At 31.7% G+C, this 22,618-nt stretch overlaps 1 protein-coding gene across 1 annotated transcript in view; it reads left to right on the plus strand.

Annotated features, from left to right (window-relative positions):
- Nucleotides 1-22,618, plus strand: part of LOC145268287 (protein HIRA-like) — a 191,929-nt gene that overhangs the window by 91,219 nt on the left and 78,092 nt on the right. Inside the window, exons 11-15 of the mRNA XM_080123694.1 lie at nt 587-643; nt 5,021-5,091; nt 8,882-8,987; nt 9,499-9,681; nt 13,628-13,654. Of these exons, the coding sequence (XP_079979820.1) occupies nt 587-643; nt 5,021-5,091; nt 8,882-8,987; nt 9,499-9,681; nt 13,628-13,654 (444 nt within the window). The remainder of the gene's footprint in view (nt 1-586; nt 644-5,020; nt 5,092-8,881; nt 8,988-9,498; nt 9,682-13,627; nt 13,655-22,618) is intronic.

The raw sequence follows: 22,618 nt of genomic DNA on the forward strand, positions 1-22,618 counted from the left end.
TTTTTTCATATTTCTTAACAAAAACTTTGTCTGACTATATAGTGGTTTTTCATGGTGGTCAACTCAGATGTATATATTTTTCTTTTTCAAACTGACATAAAAATAATTTTCTAAGATCAAAGCAGTCAGTTTTAAAATTTATTATTGTTTGTATGAATTTGATGAAAGAAAAATGAAAACTGTTTGATACAATCAACATATAGATTTTATGATGTGTAGTATGTCATACAATTTAGAAGCAAATATTTTCTCCACCACAGCTATTCTTTTGGATTAATAATTGCTTTATCATTGTTAAACAAATTTAAATTGAACATGAGACTTCCCCCAACTTTTAAAAGATGAGAGCTGATGACACTTTGTATGTACATCATGCAGATTTAAAAAAAAAAAAATTTTTTTTTTTTTTTTTTTTTTTTAAATATAGGGGGAATTCTGGACAAGTGATAAAGCGGTAAATTGAATAACTTTGTTTTAGTAATAACTGCACAGATCTTTCTTTTTAAATTAGATTGTATTGCTAGCATTTGTTGTTTATTTCAGTTTTATTGTTACATTTCAAATTAATTTTTTTTTTTTTTTATAGCCGCAACAATACACATGCTGTGCTATAGGTAGCAGGGATAGATCTTTATCTATATGGGTAAGTAATGCCCTTTGTTGAAATTGTCTTTATATTTTTCTTTCTTTCTTTTGGTATTCACCGGAAGTTCTTACACACACTATCATCATTCACTGACAACAACAAATGTTGTTCCCTGGAGTCTGGATGACAAGTCTCCTCAGATTTTCAGCACTCTTCGTCTCTTTCAATAACTTTTGCAAATGAATTTGCGTTATCGCAACAGTCATCGGTCGTTGATTTCTTGCTGGCAATGACCATTGGTCTTCACTGGAATTTGGGTGGTAATAAGCTTCCCCAAGGTCCCAGTTTTCTTGTCATTCCTCCAGTGGAGGTCTGGTTAGTGCTTTCTCTTCTGTCTTTACATCCTTCTTGACCCCTTACAACTATTTGTATGTTATCAGTCTATGCAGACATTATAATTTTTTTTAGAGGAGGGGGGTATTGTTATTGTTGCTGCTACTGCTGCAGTACTGCTTTATACTAGGAGCTTTGTATATATTTCATTTTACTTCAGTTGAAGTTCTCAGAAATTAACTAGTCCTCTTTATGGAGCTAACACTCAATACGTAGGTATTCAAATGTTCCATTTAAGCCTCCTTCTACATCTCAAAAGTTGAGTCAATAAAGGAGTGAAAAACATTACTTTTCCTCTTGCCAATTGTACTATTTAACTATGTTATAGTATATTTTAGTGTGTTCTATTATTTTTTTCTGGATTCCGGGATAAGAATTCATCTAGTTTGATTGAATATTCAGCTGTGATGTTACTAGAGGTAATATCACTTGGAGAAAGTGCACCATTTTTTGTATAAGCCAGTGTGAGATGGCCATATCAAGGGGATCTTCTTTGAGTCTGTGAATACTATGGGTTTTTTTTTATATATTTAGTCAAGGTTTACTTGTAAGGAAAAGTATTCTCATGTCAGATTGTCCTGATGTACAGCAAAATCATAAACACTCAAGGATAGTGTCTAGCAGACATTCAGGCTCTCTCTCTCTATATATATATATACACATGTATATTTAGCAAAAATGGTAATTAGTAAAAACTTGAAGAGAGTGTGCAATATTATTGCAGAGCAAATATATATATATATATATATATATATTTTATTACCGTTTTATCTGCTTAGTTACACATGTTTCAATTACCGAATAGTATCAATGATCCGATAATTTCATTAAACTTTACAGAAATCTGGAAAGTCTGATGAAATTATCAGATTGTTGATACAATTCGTAATTGAAACATGTGTAACTAAGCAGATAAAACGGTAATATATATATATATATATATATATATATACACAAGTTTTTTGGCACATTTACATTGATATTAAAATTCTACTTTTCCTATTTAAAAATTAAAACAAACTTAATATACTCAGTTATGGATATGCGAGCGACTAAATACATTTTTCATTATTTATTTTTCCATGCTTCCATTCAGTCTCAAAAGACAAAGGATACCACTGTAGGGGCAGTTGTGCGTGTAATTGTGAGGCTAGGGTTGCGCAATCTCTAGCAACACCTCTCCTGAATTGGCACTGTTTGAGTCCAGTGGCAAGGGAAAGACCAGAATGACTGGAAACTGCCGAGATAAGCAGAGAGCACATACAGCACCTGGAAGTCTCAAATGGTCACCCATTTAGTAAAAAACAGTCTTCTCGTGACGACGACCGGTTCTACGCATGTGTCAGATGACGTTATGACCTGATTTACTTTAAATAGTTGAAAAACTGACTAAATTTCATGTACGTCGCGTTAGCTGAGTTGATTAGCGTGTTGGTTCATTATCTAAACGTTTTGGGTTCGAATCGTGGTGTGAGATGTCTTTTTTTTTTTTCTCGATTTTTTAAATTTAAATATTGAACCAGTGTTATTTAAGCCATTTTTCATGTAACGATCGGTATTCTGGGTTTTTTTTTTTTACTTTGCTTATCCACCCCCGACCACACACCCCAAAACACCCGGGTACCCACCGATTTTTTTAAATTTTAATATCGAAACAGGCTTATTTAAGCCATTTTTCACGTGTTCGTTTCTGTTTTCATCGTTCGTTTGCCTTACCTTAGTTTTTTTTTTTTTTTTTTAATGTTTTGATTACTCCCTGACTGTCTTTATTGCCCAGATAGTGCTCAACTTTAAGAACTTTCTTCTTAAAGAGGTTAATAATTAATATGCACATGTGTATCTGTATGGAGAGTTTGGGTAATATTTGTCTAGAAAAAATTTCTTTTTTAGATTTATTCATCAAACTTATGTAAGTTTGTTTTCATGACTTTTCCATCAAATAACTTTTAAAACTCGCCTTTGGCATTAATGGCGATCTTGAGGTGGCTTTTGAACTAGCTACATGCCTTTGTCACTATCTCTCAATTTTCCAAAAGCTCTGTTGATCCTTGCTTTTATTTCAGCTATTTTTGATTTAGATATATACATATCTCTATATGTATAAATAGCAGTACAAAAATGTATTTATGGCAAATAACCTACACAGGAAGGTTTGTGTCACATTCTTAAACGAAATCATCAGGTTAATTGCATAAATTTACATTTTATAATTATTTCTTATAACCAATTACATCTTATTCTAGCTTCTAACCAATCAGACTCCTTTATTTTATTACCCTTCTCACTATTTATTTTCTTCAGTCAATGGGTGTTACTCCCTTTACTTGAAGGGGATATTGGTGCTTCTTGTTTTTAAGTAATTCAAACAAAGGTGACTTCCATTTAATTCAAGAAAAAAAAAAGAACAAATATTAAAACCTTATACATATAACTCGCAGGCACAACAATTTACGGGCTGTTAAGATTCTAAGTATATTGATTTTACTGATACAGTAATTTTTTTGTTTTTTTGTTTTGCGGTCATGTTTAATATTTATTTATTTTATGATCATATCTTCTTACAGTTTCTTTTGTGATTAGTAAATCTTACTATTTTATAGTATTAGCAGTCTGCCTGGCATTGCACAGTCATAAAATAAGCTTAAATATTATATTTTAATTCATGCAAATTTCGGGTATATTATTATAGAGCAAACTCTGTCAATTTAATGATTTCAAAAGTCAAAAAAAAAAAATGACTTGTGCCATCAGCTAGAATTGAAACTAAAACATATAGCTCTTCGGCCTTATCCATTAGTGTATGACATAAACAGAAACTGTAAAAATGTTAATCTTGTTTTAGCTGTAACTTTTAATTAGCGCATACATAAAAAATATGCGTATAGTCAACTTACACCAGGCCAAGGTAAATGTTTTTTCTGTTTTTCAATTTTGACCTCTTAGCTATTTTTACTGACTAAAAACTAAATTGAAAGGTACAAATACCGGGTATATCAAATTTCAATTCTGTAGACCAAATGTTTAGAGGAAAGTGGTAGAGACTTTTCGCGTGCACACACTGACAAGTTTGCTTATATATATATATATATATATATATATATATATATACACACACACACACATACATTTCTGTGTGTTAGAATGTTTTCATCATAAATTTTACACAATTTTGTAAAATGTACAAATTATGCATAAATAGAATTCAGCATAGTAGTGAAATGAAACCAATCATCTAATAAAAAACGATAAAAAAAATGAATAAGTAATTAACACTAGTTTTTCAAAGGAATATGCAAATTAGTTAACTTTCATACAGTCGCTTATATATTCATGACTGTATATTAAAATTTTGTTTTAATTTTTAAATAGAAAAAGTAGGCTTTAAATATCAATGTCAGAGCAAGAAAATAACTGGACTTTATAGGTATATTGATAACTATATTTTGTTTTGCTGTTTATTTGTGGATATATCTTTTCTACTTTTTAAAACTTTGAGTTTTTGATATGAAATAATTAAAAAAAACAACAAAAGAACAATGTAAAGCTTGAAGGGTGAAATAATAAATAATTCTCTTGGAATTACAAACCTGTCTCATTTCCTTAATTTTAAACGTTTTATGATGGATACATTTTTTTTTTTTTTTTTCTTTAAATGACCAGACTTTGCTTTTGCTGGTCTGGAATGGAAAAGCAATATAACTCCCCTTGATTGTTTGAGTTTACTCCTAACCCAAGTGCTAAGAATTTTATCAGGGTGACAAAGAAATGATAGTTTTATTTGTCAATATATTGGCAAAATTTTGAACAAGAGTCCGTTTGCCAACTAACGCAGCCTCTTAACAGGTCATGAAAACATGCACTTCAACTGAGCAAACATGAAAGAACCAAAGAACCTTTACATATTTCCAAATATACATGGGGAAATATTTAAGGAAGATTTTAGAGTGTTTAAATGTTCTCTTCGTTGATATGATTAAATATGAAATGATTTTTCGTCCACCAAGATTTCCTTACTTTTTGTTTCTTTTGAATATTTTTCAGCTGACTGCTTTAAAACGCCCATTAGTTGTGACACACGACCTTTTTACCAATTCTATTCTCGATATTTCTTGGTAAGTAAAACCTTGAAGAAATTTCTACTCTTTGTTCTTTTCATAGTTTGAACATTTTTTTCTCATTTGATTCTATTTTTGATAAACACGGCTTATGTTCAATTTCTACATTATTCTACTGAAAATGTTTTTTAAAAAAAGAAGAAAGCTGACAAGGAAATTATTTAAAAAAAATTTTTTTTAATAGTATTATATTAGCGTTTTATAATGAATAAAAACATGGTTGCCTTCCTAAATATGCCTTTAAAAATATTAACCAGAATTAAATATGAAAATTGATTTTGTTTTTAACTAGTAATGTTAAAAAAAAATAGGATATTTGTAAAATATGAATTTTATCAAATCAAAAAATGTTATTTTTTAAATTATCTCAATTTATCCATAATTCTTTATTAGCTGAAAAGTAAAACCCCTCCATTTTTTTTAGGAAATTTAGCCAAATCTTTTTAGTTTATTGATAAAATTCTGTTAAAAATAACTTGGCATGTATATATAAAATTTGCTTGTGAATGTCATGACACTATTAAAAAAAAGATAGCTCAGCATCTGAGCAACTCCTAAGTTTTAACAAACTGACCTTTCCAATTAAATTTTTTTTTGCAGTCACTCTCACCTAAAAATGAAATGCTTATCAGTTAATCATCCACACAAAATAAAATTTTTGTTTTAACATCGACCAATAATTGACTTATATAAACTGGCTAAACAGATTTGAGGAAAATATATATTTAGTAAATTTACAATAGGTTTCTGTTATTTTTTATTCATTGTATTTCTATTTTTCCAATGTTTGTTTGGAATTTGTCTGCGTCTGTTACTTTGCTTGGCATAATTCTGTGGCTGCTGGTCGAGCCCGAATCATAGCTGATGGAAAATCCTGAGGATCTGAGTCAAATTCTGCAAGAGTACCAAAAAAAATATACGCAAGGTGTTCATTGTACAAGTCGGCCGATAAAAAGAGTGTTTCTTCATTATTGTAGTGAAATCCGACAGCTGAAAAGTTGATTTTAAATTAAAAATATGATAACTACTTACGTTTAATGTCAATTTTACAACAAGCAATGTTATCTACCTAATTGCCACGTCACATTTAGTTAAGTCTTCCATGATTCAACAAAAAAATGATTTCAGGTATGCTTGTTTTGTCAAATGACATGTGACATAAACAGAAGGAAAATAGCTAAAATTTCTTATTTCTTTGAAAACTATTTTCTTTAATAACTGATTTCTACCTTATTGTTTTTTTTTTTTTGTAAGTTTTGGATATTTTCATTATTGCGACTTGACAATCCAGTAGATACTATTGGTTTCACTTGAAAATCAATATTTCATTTCCGAATTTTGCTATAATAATGAAAAAGCACCAAAATGTTTACAGATATTCTCATTAATCATGTTTGAAAGCAATATTTTTTCTCCAAAAATATTTGCAAAAATAAGGATATTTATTTGAATAAAAAAGAAACAAGTTTGCCAAACTATTCCCTTTTTTTTTTTTTTTTTTTTTTTTTTTAACTTATCCTACAACATTTTTACATCTTTTCTTCTCCTGAATTATCAGTTTCCCACTTTGTTGTTGGTTTATTCTTGAAACCGTTTTCTTTTCAATTTTCCCACCGATTTATTTTTGATAAAACACTATACTTACATACAAAAAGAAAATCGGCTAATTTTTTTTAATTAACGAAATTTTCTAGCGTGTGCTACCATACATGTCTATAGTAAAATTAAACCCTCATGTTTTCCCCTTTGCCAACCTCGGGAAGAATGGGCAGCGAACGTACATTGAATGATTTCAATGGATATACCATTTTAATTTAAGATATTGCACTTCACAATTCGCTTGTCGTTTGCAATAATCATTAACAAGGCTCAGGGACAGTTTTTTCATTTGTGTGACTTACATCTACACCCTGATTAGACATGGACAAATATATGTTGCGTATTCTACAGTCAGCATATCAGACAATCTCTACATTTGTACAGAAAAAGAAACGCCTCAAAATATTGTGTATTGAAAACGTAAACATACAAAACATTTTTTTTTTTTTTTTTTTTCATTTAAACAAACTGAGCCACAGCCACACATGGCCAGGTCCAGCTAGTATATATATATATATATATATATATATATATGAACCTCAAAGATATTATCTTTAATAAAGTAACCCTATCAAAATAGTAAAAACTCTACACGGTTAAGAGGACCAATTAATTATTTATAATTTTCCATGTAATTACCTCATTTCTTGATCTTTTTTTTTTTTTCTTTCTTTCCACTGAGTTTCCTTATGGCTTCACCCTCTATCTCATTTTACTCCGATTTCCCCATTCCCCCTTTACTTCCTTTTCCTTTCTTAATCTTTATCTATTTTCATGTATATTTTTTTCTTCGCATTTTTGCATTTAAATTTTTGCTTATAATGTATTTTACCCGTGTTCTTGATTTCTGCATGATAGGTATTTTTGGAATATCTCCCATGTGCTATTGGCATCTCCCCCCCCCCATCTCGGTGTTCAGTCAAATATAAATTTAATTCACCCAGCTTCCTTAAAAGAATTTAAAGGACTATTTTGAAGTTTAAAATTTTCTTTCTGCTGAATCTAATATTCTCAGCTTTTCTATTGTGTATTTTTCTTTAAAAAATACACTGCACCTTTTTACAAACTTTTTACCAGCAATCAAGATAAAGACTGTACAACAACTTGTAGGCTAATAAACTATTTGCTTCAAGTTTTCAAAAACGATTCCAATCAGAATGAGGCCAAACCAATGTAGCTACCATTAGGGTCATAAATGCACTGATCCTGATGGCTACAGAATATCTGGCAAAGTATTGCGTCTGTTCTTTCTGATAGGTCTATAAAAAGTAGTTATGTAGTACTACAATGAAATTAATGCTGGAGTACCTCAAGAATGCATTCTGGGTTCGACCATGAATTCTGGTATAGTGTCTACAGAAACTTGTTCAGTACCCTAGTGATAAACTAGTATGACCATGTGACATAGAAAGGGCTTTTTTCTTCTTTTTTTATTATTAGAATGTCAAAACCTTGATGCTGGAAGAAATCCAAATGCTTACAATGTACCAATGCACTCCCTCTTTGAGTACTACATCACCATAGACTGCCTTTAATTGAATGTTTTCCTGTCTCCTTTAAAACATCAGTTAGTATTTTCAGTATAAAAAAAAGGTGTTGTACATTAACCCTCTTCACTATTCTCCCCCCCCCCCAAAAAAAATGAGATTCTACTTTAAATTCTTTTTATTTTATTTATTTATTTTTTAAGGCATCTGTAAGTGAACATCCTGGCCCTTTAGGTTGGGAAAGGGATGGGGAGGGTAACAGCATCCCAGATTGAGAAATTTATCTTGATTTCAGATTTTTATTTTACCATTAGCTGCTAAAATCCCTGGTAATTAATCTCAGTCCCATAAATAAATGATTAAATGTTGTTGCCAAGAAAAAAAAAAAAGAGTACACAAAACCTCAGCTCACTGCAGCAGCGTCGTCCGTCTGTACTTTCCATAGACTCGTTTTCACGTCTGTCCCATCTACTCCAGTGGCCTGTTTTTATAAAAGACAGTCCTCCATATTTGCATATGTGCGTGAAAGCACACAAGATTCTGCAAGACTGCATTTGTTATATAAGGCTGCAGGCACCATCTTGGACCCTTTTCAGCATCATGACGCTGCGTCATCAAAGCGCGCACCGAGGCCGTTTAAGAGGTAAGCCTGTGTTCCCACAATTTTCGTCACATGTGATGGATTTTTTTTTCTTTTATAGGAGTAAGTGTGGTATGGAACTTTTATGTTGCTCATGGGACGGGACCGTTGCTTTTATTGATTTTACGGCTGAAGAGATTGGAAACCCCCTGTCTCGGCAAGAAGTTGTAAGTATACTTATATCTTTTTTAATCTTTTGCATGAAGAATAATTGTGAGTTGAACATATATATATATATGATAAACACTTGATTGTAAATTTCGATATAAACTGAATCCAAAATGTATTTACTTTTCTTAAATTTATTTTTATCATAGATTTGTGGCTAGTTTTATACTTTTAAAAGTTAAACTCCCAGTAGATTTTTTTTTTCTCTCCCAAATCCAACTTCCCATATATTTTTTTTCTCTCTGTCTAAAATCTAATTTTCCATAGTATTTTTAATTCTCTTAAATCCACTTTCTAATAAAGATTTCAGGATATTTTCAAAATTTTTCCAATTTAATAACTTATCTACTAAAATCATTACAGTCCTAACCCGCTTTTCTCAATGAAATTAAATCTTTGAAAAAAGTTCTTTAGTTTATTTATTGCTTGTTGGTTATTATTTTGACTTTCCAAAAGTCACTAATGGTATTCTTTTTCTTCCCTATCTTTCAATCCATTATAACAATGCAGCGTAATCTCCATGAAAGAATTTATGGTAAAAGCCTTGCCCTGAGCAACCTGGTTAATCCCAGTTCCCAGATCATAGAAAGTGGAGCTGTGCTGAATTTGAGGCAACAACAAGCAAAGGAAGCAGCAGAAAGGAATGCCCAGAAGCAGAACCAACCTCTGCTTAATGGGAAGACACCATTTAAGGTACAAAATTCACTTTCTTTTATTCTTTACCATATTTGATGATATTGTAAGTCACTTTAATTGGTGTTGAAAGATTTGAAAGCAGTAAAAGTGATTAAACTTCTTTCTAAACAATTGAGTTCTTGTCCAGAATTCCTTCTATATTAAAAAAATAAAAATAAATAAAAAATTTGTATGATGTACCTGCCTGTGATAAAATGAAAGCATGATATCCTCCCCCCCCCCCCCAAAAAAAAAAAAATCACTAAAATTGATCAAGTAGTTTTATTTTTTACAAAAATCATTTTTAAGCGGTTATTTAAATTTGTAAACATTTCAACATAAGTCTGAATTATAAAGTTATCTCCCTTTGTCTTATTTTATTTTTTTATTTTTTATTTTTTTATTTTAGATTGTTTTCAAATAGATGAACAAGACAGCAACTCTTCTGTTACATAAAATTTGATTTTCTAATTTAAAAATAAAACTGCTTGATCAATTTACATGGTACTTGTACAGTTTAATCAAGACATTAAAAAATTTTTAAAAATCAAAAAAAAGGTTATATTGTATGTATCCATTATGGAACAAAGTCCTCCAAAAAAAAATTCCACTTAATTTCATCGAGTAGTTTCTTTTTTTTTTTTTTTTTTTTTTTTTTACAGCAAAAAAACAATTTTTTATGATATCGAGCAAAAGGTTCAATGTTTAGGAAGAAAAGCTAGTATTAAAGACGGGGAGGGAGTGTCAGCGCTTTAAATTTAGTTATCTCCCCGTGGCGTGTTCAAAAAATTCCAAAATGGCTGATGTTGTTGTTGAAACATGCTCTCATAAAAACGTGTTTTACAAAAAAAAAAAAAAAAAATACTTGATCAAATTAAGTGAATTTTTTTCCGGAGATCTTCAGTCCAAAACGGATACATATAATATAACCTTTTTTATTTTTTTTTTTTCGATATTTTCAGTTTTTAATGTCTTGATTAAACTGTACAAGTACCATTTACATAATTTTTAGAATGTGATATTTTCGTTTTTTATGTGTATGTACATCAAAGATTTTTCTTTTATTTTTGTTTTTTAACATTGGGGAAATTTAGGACATAAACAACAATTCAACAAAAAGAAAAAAAATGATAGACCACAATTTTTTTCCCTCAATCTTCTTGCACATTCTCATGATCTTTGAAAAATAATTATATTTTAAGTATCCTGTGAGTAGATATTGTATACAATTTAAAAAAAAAAAAAAGTACAACATCCAACTTGAATTAAAAATTTTTTTACTCGAATCTGGAATCGGTTAAGATGAAAAAAAAAAAAAAACTTGCTCACTCTTACACCTCAACCCTATCCCCAATCCCAACCATCATCCGTTTCTCACGTTTCTCTATTCTATCCACTTTTCAGTTATGTTATCTCTCCAAGATAGACCGCCTTATAAGCATTTATTATTATTTCTATTTTAACTATGATACCTTAAATTTGCTGTCTACTAAGTCTAGAGAGTTCAGTCTCTTTTCTCCCTATCTCTCTTTTCCTTCTTTATTCAAATTCTTAATAAAAAAAAAAAACAGTGAATTTGTACAAAAAATAGTGCTTATATAAAAATATTAAATCTCAAAGTAGATTAAACCAGAGATGACCAATATTTATGCAAATTAGATATCGCTATCCCGAAGCCAACAGTGTCTATGCCATTTTTGGAATGTTTTTTTTTTCTTCTGTGCAGTTCTAGGAGGTCCACTCTTCTCTTTAAGAATAGGTTAGTTCATTGCTGATCGCCTGAGGTGCCTGTACTGGCATTTTATTTTGCAGGTCAGAATGCTCTTCCTCTTGGGCAGGGGGCTGGCTCTTCAATCTCACTTTCCGACCCTTCTGTCACATCTCATTATGGAAGGGTGATGAATACCAATTATCACTGCTGTAATCCTTATACTTATTTATTTTTAATTGTTTTCACCTCAAACATGACTTCTTGCCACTTGGATGTAAAGGGGCTGCTATTTGTGATTGTCTAACCGGGGATTGAGGGGAATTGAGCAGCAAAATAGCTGTTCACATTACATTTAACTTTCTACATGTTAGTACTATCAGGGAAGCAGGAAAGAATTCCAACGTTTAGCAGGCAGTGGGAAGGAACTATTAGAGTAGAAGATTTTTGTCTCGAAGGACCTCAACGATGTGGTGGTGGGATTTTGCTAGTTGTCAGGTGTGCCAGTATGTATGTCGAGGAGGCACAAGTGCTATGAATTCATCAGGACACAATACATTAAAGTACTTGTAAAACAGGCACAGGGTGTGACATTGCAGCGATGAGACAAGCGTTGAAGCTTGGCCTATAGTATGGGATGTATTAGATTTGAGACTCTTCTTGGAATCCTGTCTGAAAGGTGAAAGACTAGTGGTAGATGCACCAGTCCAGATGTGGCAACAATACTCCATGCATTAATGAATTGTGGCTTTGTAAAAATATAGGATACTCTCTGACAGGAGTAATATTATTGCACTTGTATTATACGTGATAGAATCTCTAATATCCATTTTTTTTTTCTCTTTTTTTTTTTTTAATCAATTTTTTATTATAGTAATATCTAATTCTATTCTGTACAAACAAACAAATTGATCAAATTTTTTAAAGAAATGAAGAAAATTTTAATTTATGTTTTTTGTTTTACTTTGGAATAAACTGATTGTTTTTTTTTGTTTTTTTTTTTTTTCAGAATTTCCCTTAATATTAAAATAACAAACATAAAAATCTGTATGATGTACATACCCATAACGAAGCGAAAATATATTCTAAAAATGACGTAAATTGATAGTTTTTTTTGTTTTTTTTTTTATAAAGAAAATCAAATTTTCTTAGCCTCTTGCCCAGTCTCGCTCCCGAATTTGAAAGAATATAAAAAAAAAACAAGGGAGGTAATTCATAAATAATTCATACATACTAGATTTATATTGTAATGCCAAAAAATCCCTATTAATTACTTAAAAATGATTTTCTTTATAAAATAATACTACTTAAAATTAATTTAGGTAATTTTTTAACTATAGTTCATTTCGTCACATGTACATCATTATATAGATAATCAGAATTGGGACGAGATTTTTGGAAATCGTAAAACTGAATTTCACATGAAAACAATGGTATCTACGTATTCCTTATATTTTTAAGATGATTATATCCAAAAATTACGAAAATTGATGAGGTAGAAAATTATTAAAGAAAATAAGAAATAGAATTTGATAAAAACAATCTTAAGACACAGGAGAGTTCCACAAGGAGATAATTTTCTGTTTGAATTAAACAAAGATAGCAGCAATTGTTTACCTACTACCATGATTTAAAGTTTTTTGTTTTTTTTTAATAATTCAATAGTAGTCAGGTAATTTCGACTGCATAATTTGGAAGCTACCATTGTAATTTATTAGAATTGACAAAAAAATCAGTTGAAACCATTATTTTTTTATCTGAAAACTCCATTTATCGACAACAAAATCTCGTCCAATAATGTAGAAGCACCGATTTTGCTTTATAAAAAATTTTAGACAAGAGCCGTTTTCTTTTAGTTTTTCCTTGTTTTATTTTTTTGTTTATATTTTATACAGAAAAACTTTAATATTAATATTTGGGAGAGGTGGACCTTTTTTAAAAAAAAAAAAAAAAAAATAGTACTTCTCAATCAATCTTTCCAAACTTATACAATAAACTATCAATTACAAAATATTTAAATCTCTCTATTCATTATCTAAATAGTCTTAAAAAAAATTATACGTAAAAATTTAATCCTTTTTCATTTTTATGTTTGAGTGTATGAGGTGTTATTCCTGAATTTAATCTTTTATTTTATTTCTCATTACTAAATAGTTCAGCCATAGATTTTATCTAACATTTTAGAAATTTAAAAGTAATCCCGTTTATCAAAAAATAAAATGCCAATCTAAAAAAAATTCAAATTTTTTTCCATAGGCGCGGAAATTGGACAGAATCTGTGAGGTAGGAATAACATACCTTTTTGTTTTCTTGAATTTTAATTAGTATTAACGTAAATTTTGTGTATTATATTTTCTTTTTTTCTTTCTTTTTTTTTTCATAATAAATTAACATAATATTGTTCTTTATAAACTTTACATATTTTCCAAATTTTTATTCTAACATTTAATTAAAGAAAACGTTTATTTCAGTAAATGCAGCTGGTTTGTTTCCTTTATTTTTTTTTAAATAAGGGAGGAAAGAGTAAGTATTTCTGTAGACAATAGGATTAATAGTTTTAATTGGTATGAGTTCAGTGCACACATTTGCTCAGTAGAAAAGAATTATAGAAGGTTAATCTCTGCAGTTGACAAACTGCTTATTGGAGTGAAAAAAATGTTATGTAGCTAGCTTGCCATAAGTATTTTTTTTTTTTTTTTTTTTTCATACCACTACTAAATACTGTTGTACTAAATAATGAAACATAAAAATATTATTTCATAAGCTAAAATGTGTGTGTATGTATGTTTGTGCATGTGTGTATATGTGTTGTGTGTATGTGTGTGTTATATATAACATATATATATCTTAATTTTTTTTAAACGATAATACGGTTAAGTAACATCTTCACCTTCAAGATCTTTTTTCTTGGAAAATCGCCCATATTTTATTTTGACGTAAACAAATATTTTTATTCATTTATTTATTTTTAAAACAGTAATCTATAGACATGCTTGTTCCGTGACCCTACCTCTCCTCAGCTGATCTGTCTCTCTAGGAATTGAACCCCCAGACCATATGTATTAAAGTCCGGTGCGTTAACCGTTATGCGATGAAGTCCTAGATCATTTTACTCTTTTTTCTTTTTTTTTTTCTTTTTTATATTGCTTATAAACTTTTGTAGATTTCTTATTGATTTTTTTAAACACAGACACCACATATAACTTCAATATGGTCAGACTAGTAGCCAATATCTGATGTAGGTTTTGTGTGTATTACCAATCACTTTCATTCATTATTATAAATTCTTATATTAATTCCTGGGAAAGTCACATTCCAAAACGAGTTTTACTTAATGGTGTTAGCGCAATATTTACTCACTAATTATATTACTCACCCCCTCTCTCCTAAACGAGATGGGGAACTTTTCTAGATTTTTCACTTTTTTTTTCACTTTTTTTTTTTTTTTTCACTTTTTTTTTTTTTTTCACTTTTTTTTTTTTTCACTTTTTTTTTTTCACTTTTTTTTTTTCACTTTTTTTACATCAGCACCATTCCTGTTAACTTTTTATTCCTGTATTATCAACATTATTTACAATGTTTGAAATAAGGACCCTTTCGTTTCAAAAGTTTTGATCAATTTCATTGGCTGTTTGTATATGTTTATCAGATTAAGGGAATTTCAACTGATTTAAAATGCTTCTGATGAAGTAAACAAAATGCTGTCATACAACAACAATCTGATAATTTGAACCTAACAAGATCGAGTTTTTTTTTCCCCCAAATAAACCTAAACTTCGATTAAGATTACTTTACATTTGTAGTTAAACAGAAGACTCTAGTTAAAATTTGTGAAAGTAGCCTTTTTGGAACAGATTAAAAAAGAAAGAGGTGCTTCTACAGAACTTGGACCTAACCAGATCTACTTTTTTAAAACTGACCCTATGGAAAAAAAAAAAATTTTTTAAATTTACAGTGTCACTTTTACATATTTTAACCTAACAAAACATTCTTATTCTAACTTTTCATACATTTAACTCGTTTTTTTTTTTTTTTTTTTTTTTTTTGTTTTTTTCCCCACATAAGTCTGTAAGTAAAAATACAGGTACAAAATTAGTCACGCAACATCTTTTTACATACTGCACTATTTAAACATATTCTGCATTTTCACCTAATAATTTAATAAAATGATATAGCGGTCATTGTAATTGTCACTTCACAAGTGGGTACTTACGTAGAATATGATCATGCTAAAAGGACTTTTTTTTTTTTTTTTTTTTCTTTTAACTATTATGGAGTTTCAACTAGCATATTCATATAAAAAAAACAATACTGTATAAAGTTACCTTTAAATTGAACATCATAGCTAAAAAATAGCATCATCCATATTCTGCATGAGTAAAAAAACATCTATACAGACGCAGCAAATCCGGATAGCATGGAAATGAGAATAGTGCTCATTGCTTTGCTCAAACTTGGAACAAAACACAACATTGGTTATGACCATCTGTGAGCGCCTGTTACAGCCAGTGAACGACAATTGTTGAGGCAGCCAGCCGCAAGTAACAACCGAAAAACAATAGTGCAAGCCAGTGTCATGAAGTGACAGAAGCCAACATAAAAGAGCAATAACCATCATGGATGACTGTGCCTGCCACTTGATAACAGTGCCCAACAATTGAATTGAAAACAGGCGATTTGCATGCCAGTGCAAGCTCCTGTCAAGAAGTGACAGTAAACAGGCTCCTTCAGTCTTGGACAGACTAAGAATACTCACTAAAGGTTTCCTGCGCATGTAATTTTTGTGGCAGGAGTTGCGCAATCTCCAACCACATCTCTCCTGAGACGACATTGTTAAATTCCAGTGGCAAGTAAAGTATAGGACGACTGGAAACAAATGCCGAGATAAACGGAGAGCACATGCAGTGCCTAGAATTCCCAAATGGTCACCTATCTGATACTAACCAGGCTCAACATTGCTTAACTTTGGTGATCTGATGAGAACCAGTGTGTCAACGTGATTATGCCGACAGTAACCATCTGAAAATCACTGTCATAACCACCAGTAACCAACAATGTCCATCACTGGATGATCGTACCATACAATGGATGACAGTGCACAAATATTGAAGATAGGCCATTTCATTTCAGAACAGTCCAGTAGGGCTCGACACTGGTCATGATCGATAGTGACCGACAATGATCAAACGCAAGTAACTGCCTAAAAGCTGCCAGTGACCACCAGTGCTCACCATTGAAGACAATTTCATTTTGAAGGAGTCCAATGTATGCCACAGTGAATGCCAGGAACCGACAGTGATAGTTGGAAAGGCAGCCAGTATCCACTAGTAAACAAAAGTAACTTTAAAACATCATTAAGCACCAGTGACCATCTGTGCCTGCCATAGGCATCCAGTGGATGCCAGTGCTCAACAATGCCCAACAGTTGGACAAGTGACTTCATTTCGGTGTAGTCCAATGGAGGCCAATAGCTACCAGTAACTGCCAGTTGCAGAGGCAGCCAGTGCCTACCAATACCTGCAAGTAATTGCCCCAAACCAACACTAATTGTCAGTAACCACCACTACTAACAATGATAGCCAATGGCTTCCACTATCTATCACTGCTAGACAGTGCCCAACAATGGAAGCCAAATGATTTCATTTTGGCCACAGCTGCTAGTGTCTGCTATTTTCCAGGGCTGACAAATCAGCAATAGGTTCTTTAAATGAAAGTGGCATGTTTGAAATGAATGTTTTTGTTTAAAGTACAATTTCACAATGATACTTGACTTTTTTGTTTTAAACTTAAATTCAAGCCATTAGCACAACCAGTAATGCAAGGCATTAGGTTCTTTAGTATGACAAGGACACATTTGAAATGAATATTTCTGTTTAGAGCACAATTGAAGCATGATATTTGACTTTTGTATTTTAAACTTTAATTCAAGCCATTATATATATATAATTTTATAAAATCAACATTAGGTTCTCTACAGTGCAATGTAATCTACAATATATTGTGAACTTAGTCACTGATAGAAGCTTGTGAAGCTTCATCTAGGTGCACCATGATGGGTCACTAATTAGAGCAGGCAATCAATTGATTTGATTGAAAAATGGGCGATTTACTCTATTTCGATAACATTTATTGTTATATGGGAGTGTGAAACATTCGTTGATCATCATTCAATCTTGGGCAGCATCGAATCACCCTGCTAGTATGTATATGGATATAGGATAAACTTGACACTTTTGAAAAGAAAAATATATCTTAATATATTCTCAAAGTTTAGAGCGCATCGCTTAAAGCCAGGGACCCCACCAGTGTATCAAGAACTTCAGGTGGGGAAGGAGTCGTGTTACCTTGGCAGGTGAGCAGGTAGCCTTGTTAGAGGTAATTTGGGTTAACACTGATTTTATTTCATCAATAACCTTTTTCAAACTGTTATATTTTTTTTTAAGTGCAAAACAAAATGTGTGCTACGTTAGTTCAACAACATTAGGTCATACTAAGGGTATATCTATGCTTGCCTGTGAGTGAATATGTTGTGTGAATATGTGTGCATGTCTGAAACTGTATCATGGGTGTATATATGTATTGCTGCTGAAATGCAACATCAGGCATCTAACTAGCTGGGTTATTTTAAGAAATGTATGTTCTTTTTGTGAATTCATGTTGAACCAATGTGCTTTAATTTTGTCATAAATAATTACAGAATTTTAAAATGATTTTTTAGATGTTTCTTTCTCTGTTCTTTACAAAAATAAAATAAAAATTTAGCTGCTTATAGTAAGCCCCGGGTAAGAGGTCGGGTTTTAAAGGGTCGCGAGTGCCAAAAAGTTGAAACCCCTGTCTAAGAAGGTCTTTTGATTAATACTGCTCACTCCAAAAAAAAAAAAAGAGAGAGAGAGAGCCACTCTGAGTTTCTGCAGTGCCATTCAGTCATGACTTGAACTAGGAACATGTGGTCTTCGAGAAATGCTTGAACTGTAGTTTGATGCTAGCAATCAGCTTGTTCATGATGTTGTAGCAAGTACGGTTGTTGCCTTTTCAACCCTGTCTAGTTCATTAAATTGCAATCCAACAAGTTGAAGGACCAGATGTTAATATTGATGAAATTATGGAAGTTTTTAGAAATGTGGCACAAGGTTGAGTCTTGCAATCATCTTTTTCATCCAGCATTTGACAAATGGACAGCAACTCAGTATCATCATCTGAAGTGAGTCTGTCTTTTTTTAAGATATCTAATGAACATGTTGGTCTTCATGATGTCCAGGACGTTTGTGTGGACTGTTGGCTAGCCACCTGTTCAATGCTCTGTGCAACTGCTGGCAGAGATTCTTCTCATAGGATAAAAAATTGAGCACCCTTAGCTAGACTGAGTGTTTGACCTTATTGAGAAGTTTGGTTTTCGTAAGGCAGTTCTCTGGATTTGGCAGTGAGTGATTGACCTTTTCAACTAGTGGATGAATAGTAGCAAAGATCTTTATTCGGTCATGGTCACCATTTCTCTTTTCGCCATGATCTCCAATGCCTTGCTTAAATTTTGATATGCCTTTTTCTTTTTTTTTTCTAAACAAATTTCATCATGCAAATACTGTCAGAATATCTGATATAATCCTTCCTATTAACCACTGGTTTCACGTCCCCATCACATTTCTCCCAGCTCACATCTCACAAAGATTTTTTAGGTGTATCTAAGATTTTTTAGGTGCATCTAAGATTTCCAAAGTTTTTAATTGGTATGAATCAACATGAAGTATGTCACTCTCTTTTAATATTCCATGGTTTCTAGCTATCAAAGGTCCTGGATATGACCATAAACTATATCCGATGGTGAGGCCCCAGCTTGCGGGCTTTGGGGAGTGTGGAGCCACCCATTAATTGCCATTGCTGTCAGGTTCACTCTGACCCGGAGTGGTAGTACCTGTTAGGGTCCCAACTATGGGTTATATAGAAACCGACTTGAAAAAACAAATATATTGTATTGAAAAAATTCTTCTTCAAAATAACTGGATTTGGCATTAAATAATCTGAAAAGGGTTGATATGCCATAAAACAAAAACAATGAACCAACCAGCTATCAAATGTACCAATAGTACACAGAAACTGCTATCTGTTGCGCTTATCACTATTATGTACTTCTGAAATGAGAAAATATCAAAAATATAATCACGTTATCAATAAATCTTTTTTCTTTTTTTTTCTTTTTTTTTTTTATGTGTGTATAGTAGTATGTTGGATCCATAAAGAATAAAGTAATTTCTGTAGGAAATTTTTAGTAAGAGAGTTCAGTGGAATATTGGGAAAGAATAAAGGTTTAAAAGAAGAAACTTAAACCAGCATTCTAGCCATTACCAGGGCTTTATGATGTGAATGAAATATTTATCTGTGCCAAAACCAAAACATAGATTCCATGAACAAAACTTCTTTCTTAGAAGTGCATGCCTGTGGAACTCTTTCGTTTGCTTGTTTCCCACCTGACTACATCCTGGATGTATTCAAGTCCAACATAAGCAAATTCCTGATGAACCGGCCCTTAAGTAAGGCACTTTATCAACTCTCCAATATTAACGATTACTATGATACTATCCCATTGATTACTGCACACACAATAACCCTTATCCCCGAGTGGCTTCTGGGCCTTGATAATTGGTGACTACCTTGTAAAAAAAAAAAAAAAAAAATGAAACATTCGAATTCGCAAGTCATATTTTTCAAGTGGCAACTAGAAATAATAAAACACTTGGCGTTTTTTTTTTTTTTCTATATTTTCTTTTTTGATATACTGACAGTCTTTCAAGAGTTATTGCTGAGTAAAAAAAATTTCTTTTCAACCTGTTTTTGTTTAAATAAAATGAGCAGTCAAATTATCAAAACAAAAGTTTAAAAGAACAATGTACTCATTTTTTTTGTTTTAACAAAGGCTGTGTAAAAAAAAAAATATCTGAAGAAATTTGAATGTTTATACTTTTAAGTATCAACATAAAATTTTGTGCTTCTTTAGAATTGCGCTTGAAAAAAAAAATTGAGAAATATCTTTATGATGTATGTACTTACTATGAAACGAAGATGTCATATTCCAAAAATCATGTGGGTTTGGCTAGTAACTTTTCTATTTCACTAGTAAACGAAAATATTTAGTTGTCAGCGGTCAACTAAAAATAAATTTGTCTGTAGAGCCCTAATTACACATAATTCAGTTCATCTCACCAACACAGAAGAAGCTCAGTAGATAAATCTCCCGTTCATTAGCAAGATGAAATTATGTATTAAGGCTAGAATGCTGCTTTATTTCTTTTAAAGTTTTATATCTATATATATAAAAGCGAAAATGTATGTGTGTATGTTTGTGTGTCTGCTAAAAACTTTCGACAGACACGACGAAAATTCACAAACTCGGTATCATCGAAACCCCATCTTTCGCTCGAAAAATATCGAATAATTGGCCAAAAACGTTTATTTTTTCACCCTGAAATCGACAATTTTCAAGGGGGGGGGGTCAACAAAAACGGTCTTCTCGTGACAGGTGAGCTGTTCTACGCATGCGTCAGATGACATCATGACCTGATTTACTTTAAATAGTTGAAAAACTGAATAAATTTCATGTATGTCGCGTTAGGTCAGTTGATTAACGCGTTGGTTCATTATCTAAAAGTTTTGGCTTCGAATCGTGGTGTGAGATGTCTTCTTTTTTTTTTTTCTTTTTTTTTCTCGATTTTTTAAATTTAAATATTGAACCAGTGTTATTTAAGCCATTTTTCACGTAACGATCGTTTTTTTTTTTTTTTACTTCGCTTATCCACCCCTTACTAACACACTCAAAAACACTCGGGAACCCACCGATTTTTAAAATTTTAATATCGAAACAGGCTTATTTAAGCCATTTTTCACATGTTCGTTTTTCTGTTTTCATCGTTCGTTTGCCTTACGTTAGTTTTTTTTGTGTTTTTTTTCCCGCTTCAGTGTTAACATTGTTTTCTTTTTTTACTTCGCTACATCGTCGTCGTAATGCTCGACGACTTCTGGCCGCGCACCTGTCAATTTCGTTCTTACTTAAATAAATTCAAACATCTTTTACTAACTCATTCTGGCTGCCCGATTTTATTTTCAAACTTTGTCTCAGGGCTTCCGGTTCGGACCCCCCCCCCCCCCCCCGTTTCCTTTTTTATTTAACACCACGCACATCTACAAACACCCAGGCAACGCTAGATACCCCCGCTAGTATAATATAAATATCATCTGTATGTTTGTCTGTATGTTTGTATGTCTGTCTAAAACTTTCAAAAGAGGCGACGGATTTTCACGAGATTGGTATCATTTTGAAGCTGGACGTCTGACGACAAATATAAAAAAATTGGCCAAAAACATTAATTCCTTCACCCTCAGCTGGGCAGTTTTCTACTAGGAGGGGTCTATTTTTTTTTTTTTTTCTTTTTTGTGTGAGCCATTTTTGCAAGTCATATCTGTTGTATTGATTTTTGCCTAATTTTAACGTTCCAAACTTCCAGTCGTGTCATGGAGTAGGTGTAAGACGTCAGGTTTTCTTTCACTTTCTTTTCCGTCTTCGCATCATGGGTTCGAACCTGTCTGCCTCCAACCACTTTTCTTTTTTTTTTTTTTTGCTCACTCAACACGCACCTCCAAACACCCAGGCAATACCAGGCACCCAGGCTAGTATTGAATAAAAGGATACTGCTAACAATCTATAAACAAAATGAAATGAACAAAAAAATATATATACAGTACACCAAAACCAAATGATGCTATAGACTAATATATTTTTTTTTTAAGTGGAAGTTTTAATGGAGTGAATTCAGGGTAGCATACAGTTTAATATTTTACATGTTGGCTTTCAGAAATTGGCTTCCAAACTGACTTATCTCTGGCTAGTTATCCCTTTTTCTCTCAAGTCCATGCTTATCACTCCCCCTACCCCATCTTTTCCCTTGGCTTTCCCCCTGTGAACTGCTCCCTCAAATGTTCTACATCTACTAAACCAAGAACTCTCATTCATTCTTCCAATGTGACCAAACCAACAAAGTCTCCTGTTCTACATACATATCCTTATATTGTCCAGATTTAATCTTCCTCTGAGGTCATCAGCTCTAAATTTGTCTTTAAGACTCGCAGTACACACCCATCATAATCATTTTCAAACTATTTCTCTTCATGAAATGTATGTATAAGTAATGAAAAAAAATCAATTGCAAAAAAAAATTTTTTTTTTTTAAATACATTGTTACTTTATGCCAGGTTTCCATA

Source organism: Euprymna scolopes, chromosome 43 (genome assembly GCF_053919585.1).
Source record: "Euprymna scolopes isolate OS-2025 chromosome 43, ASM5391958v1, whole genome shotgun sequence".
NCBI classification, from domain to species: domain Eukaryota; kingdom Metazoa; phylum Mollusca; class Cephalopoda; order Sepiida; family Sepiolidae; genus Euprymna; species Euprymna scolopes.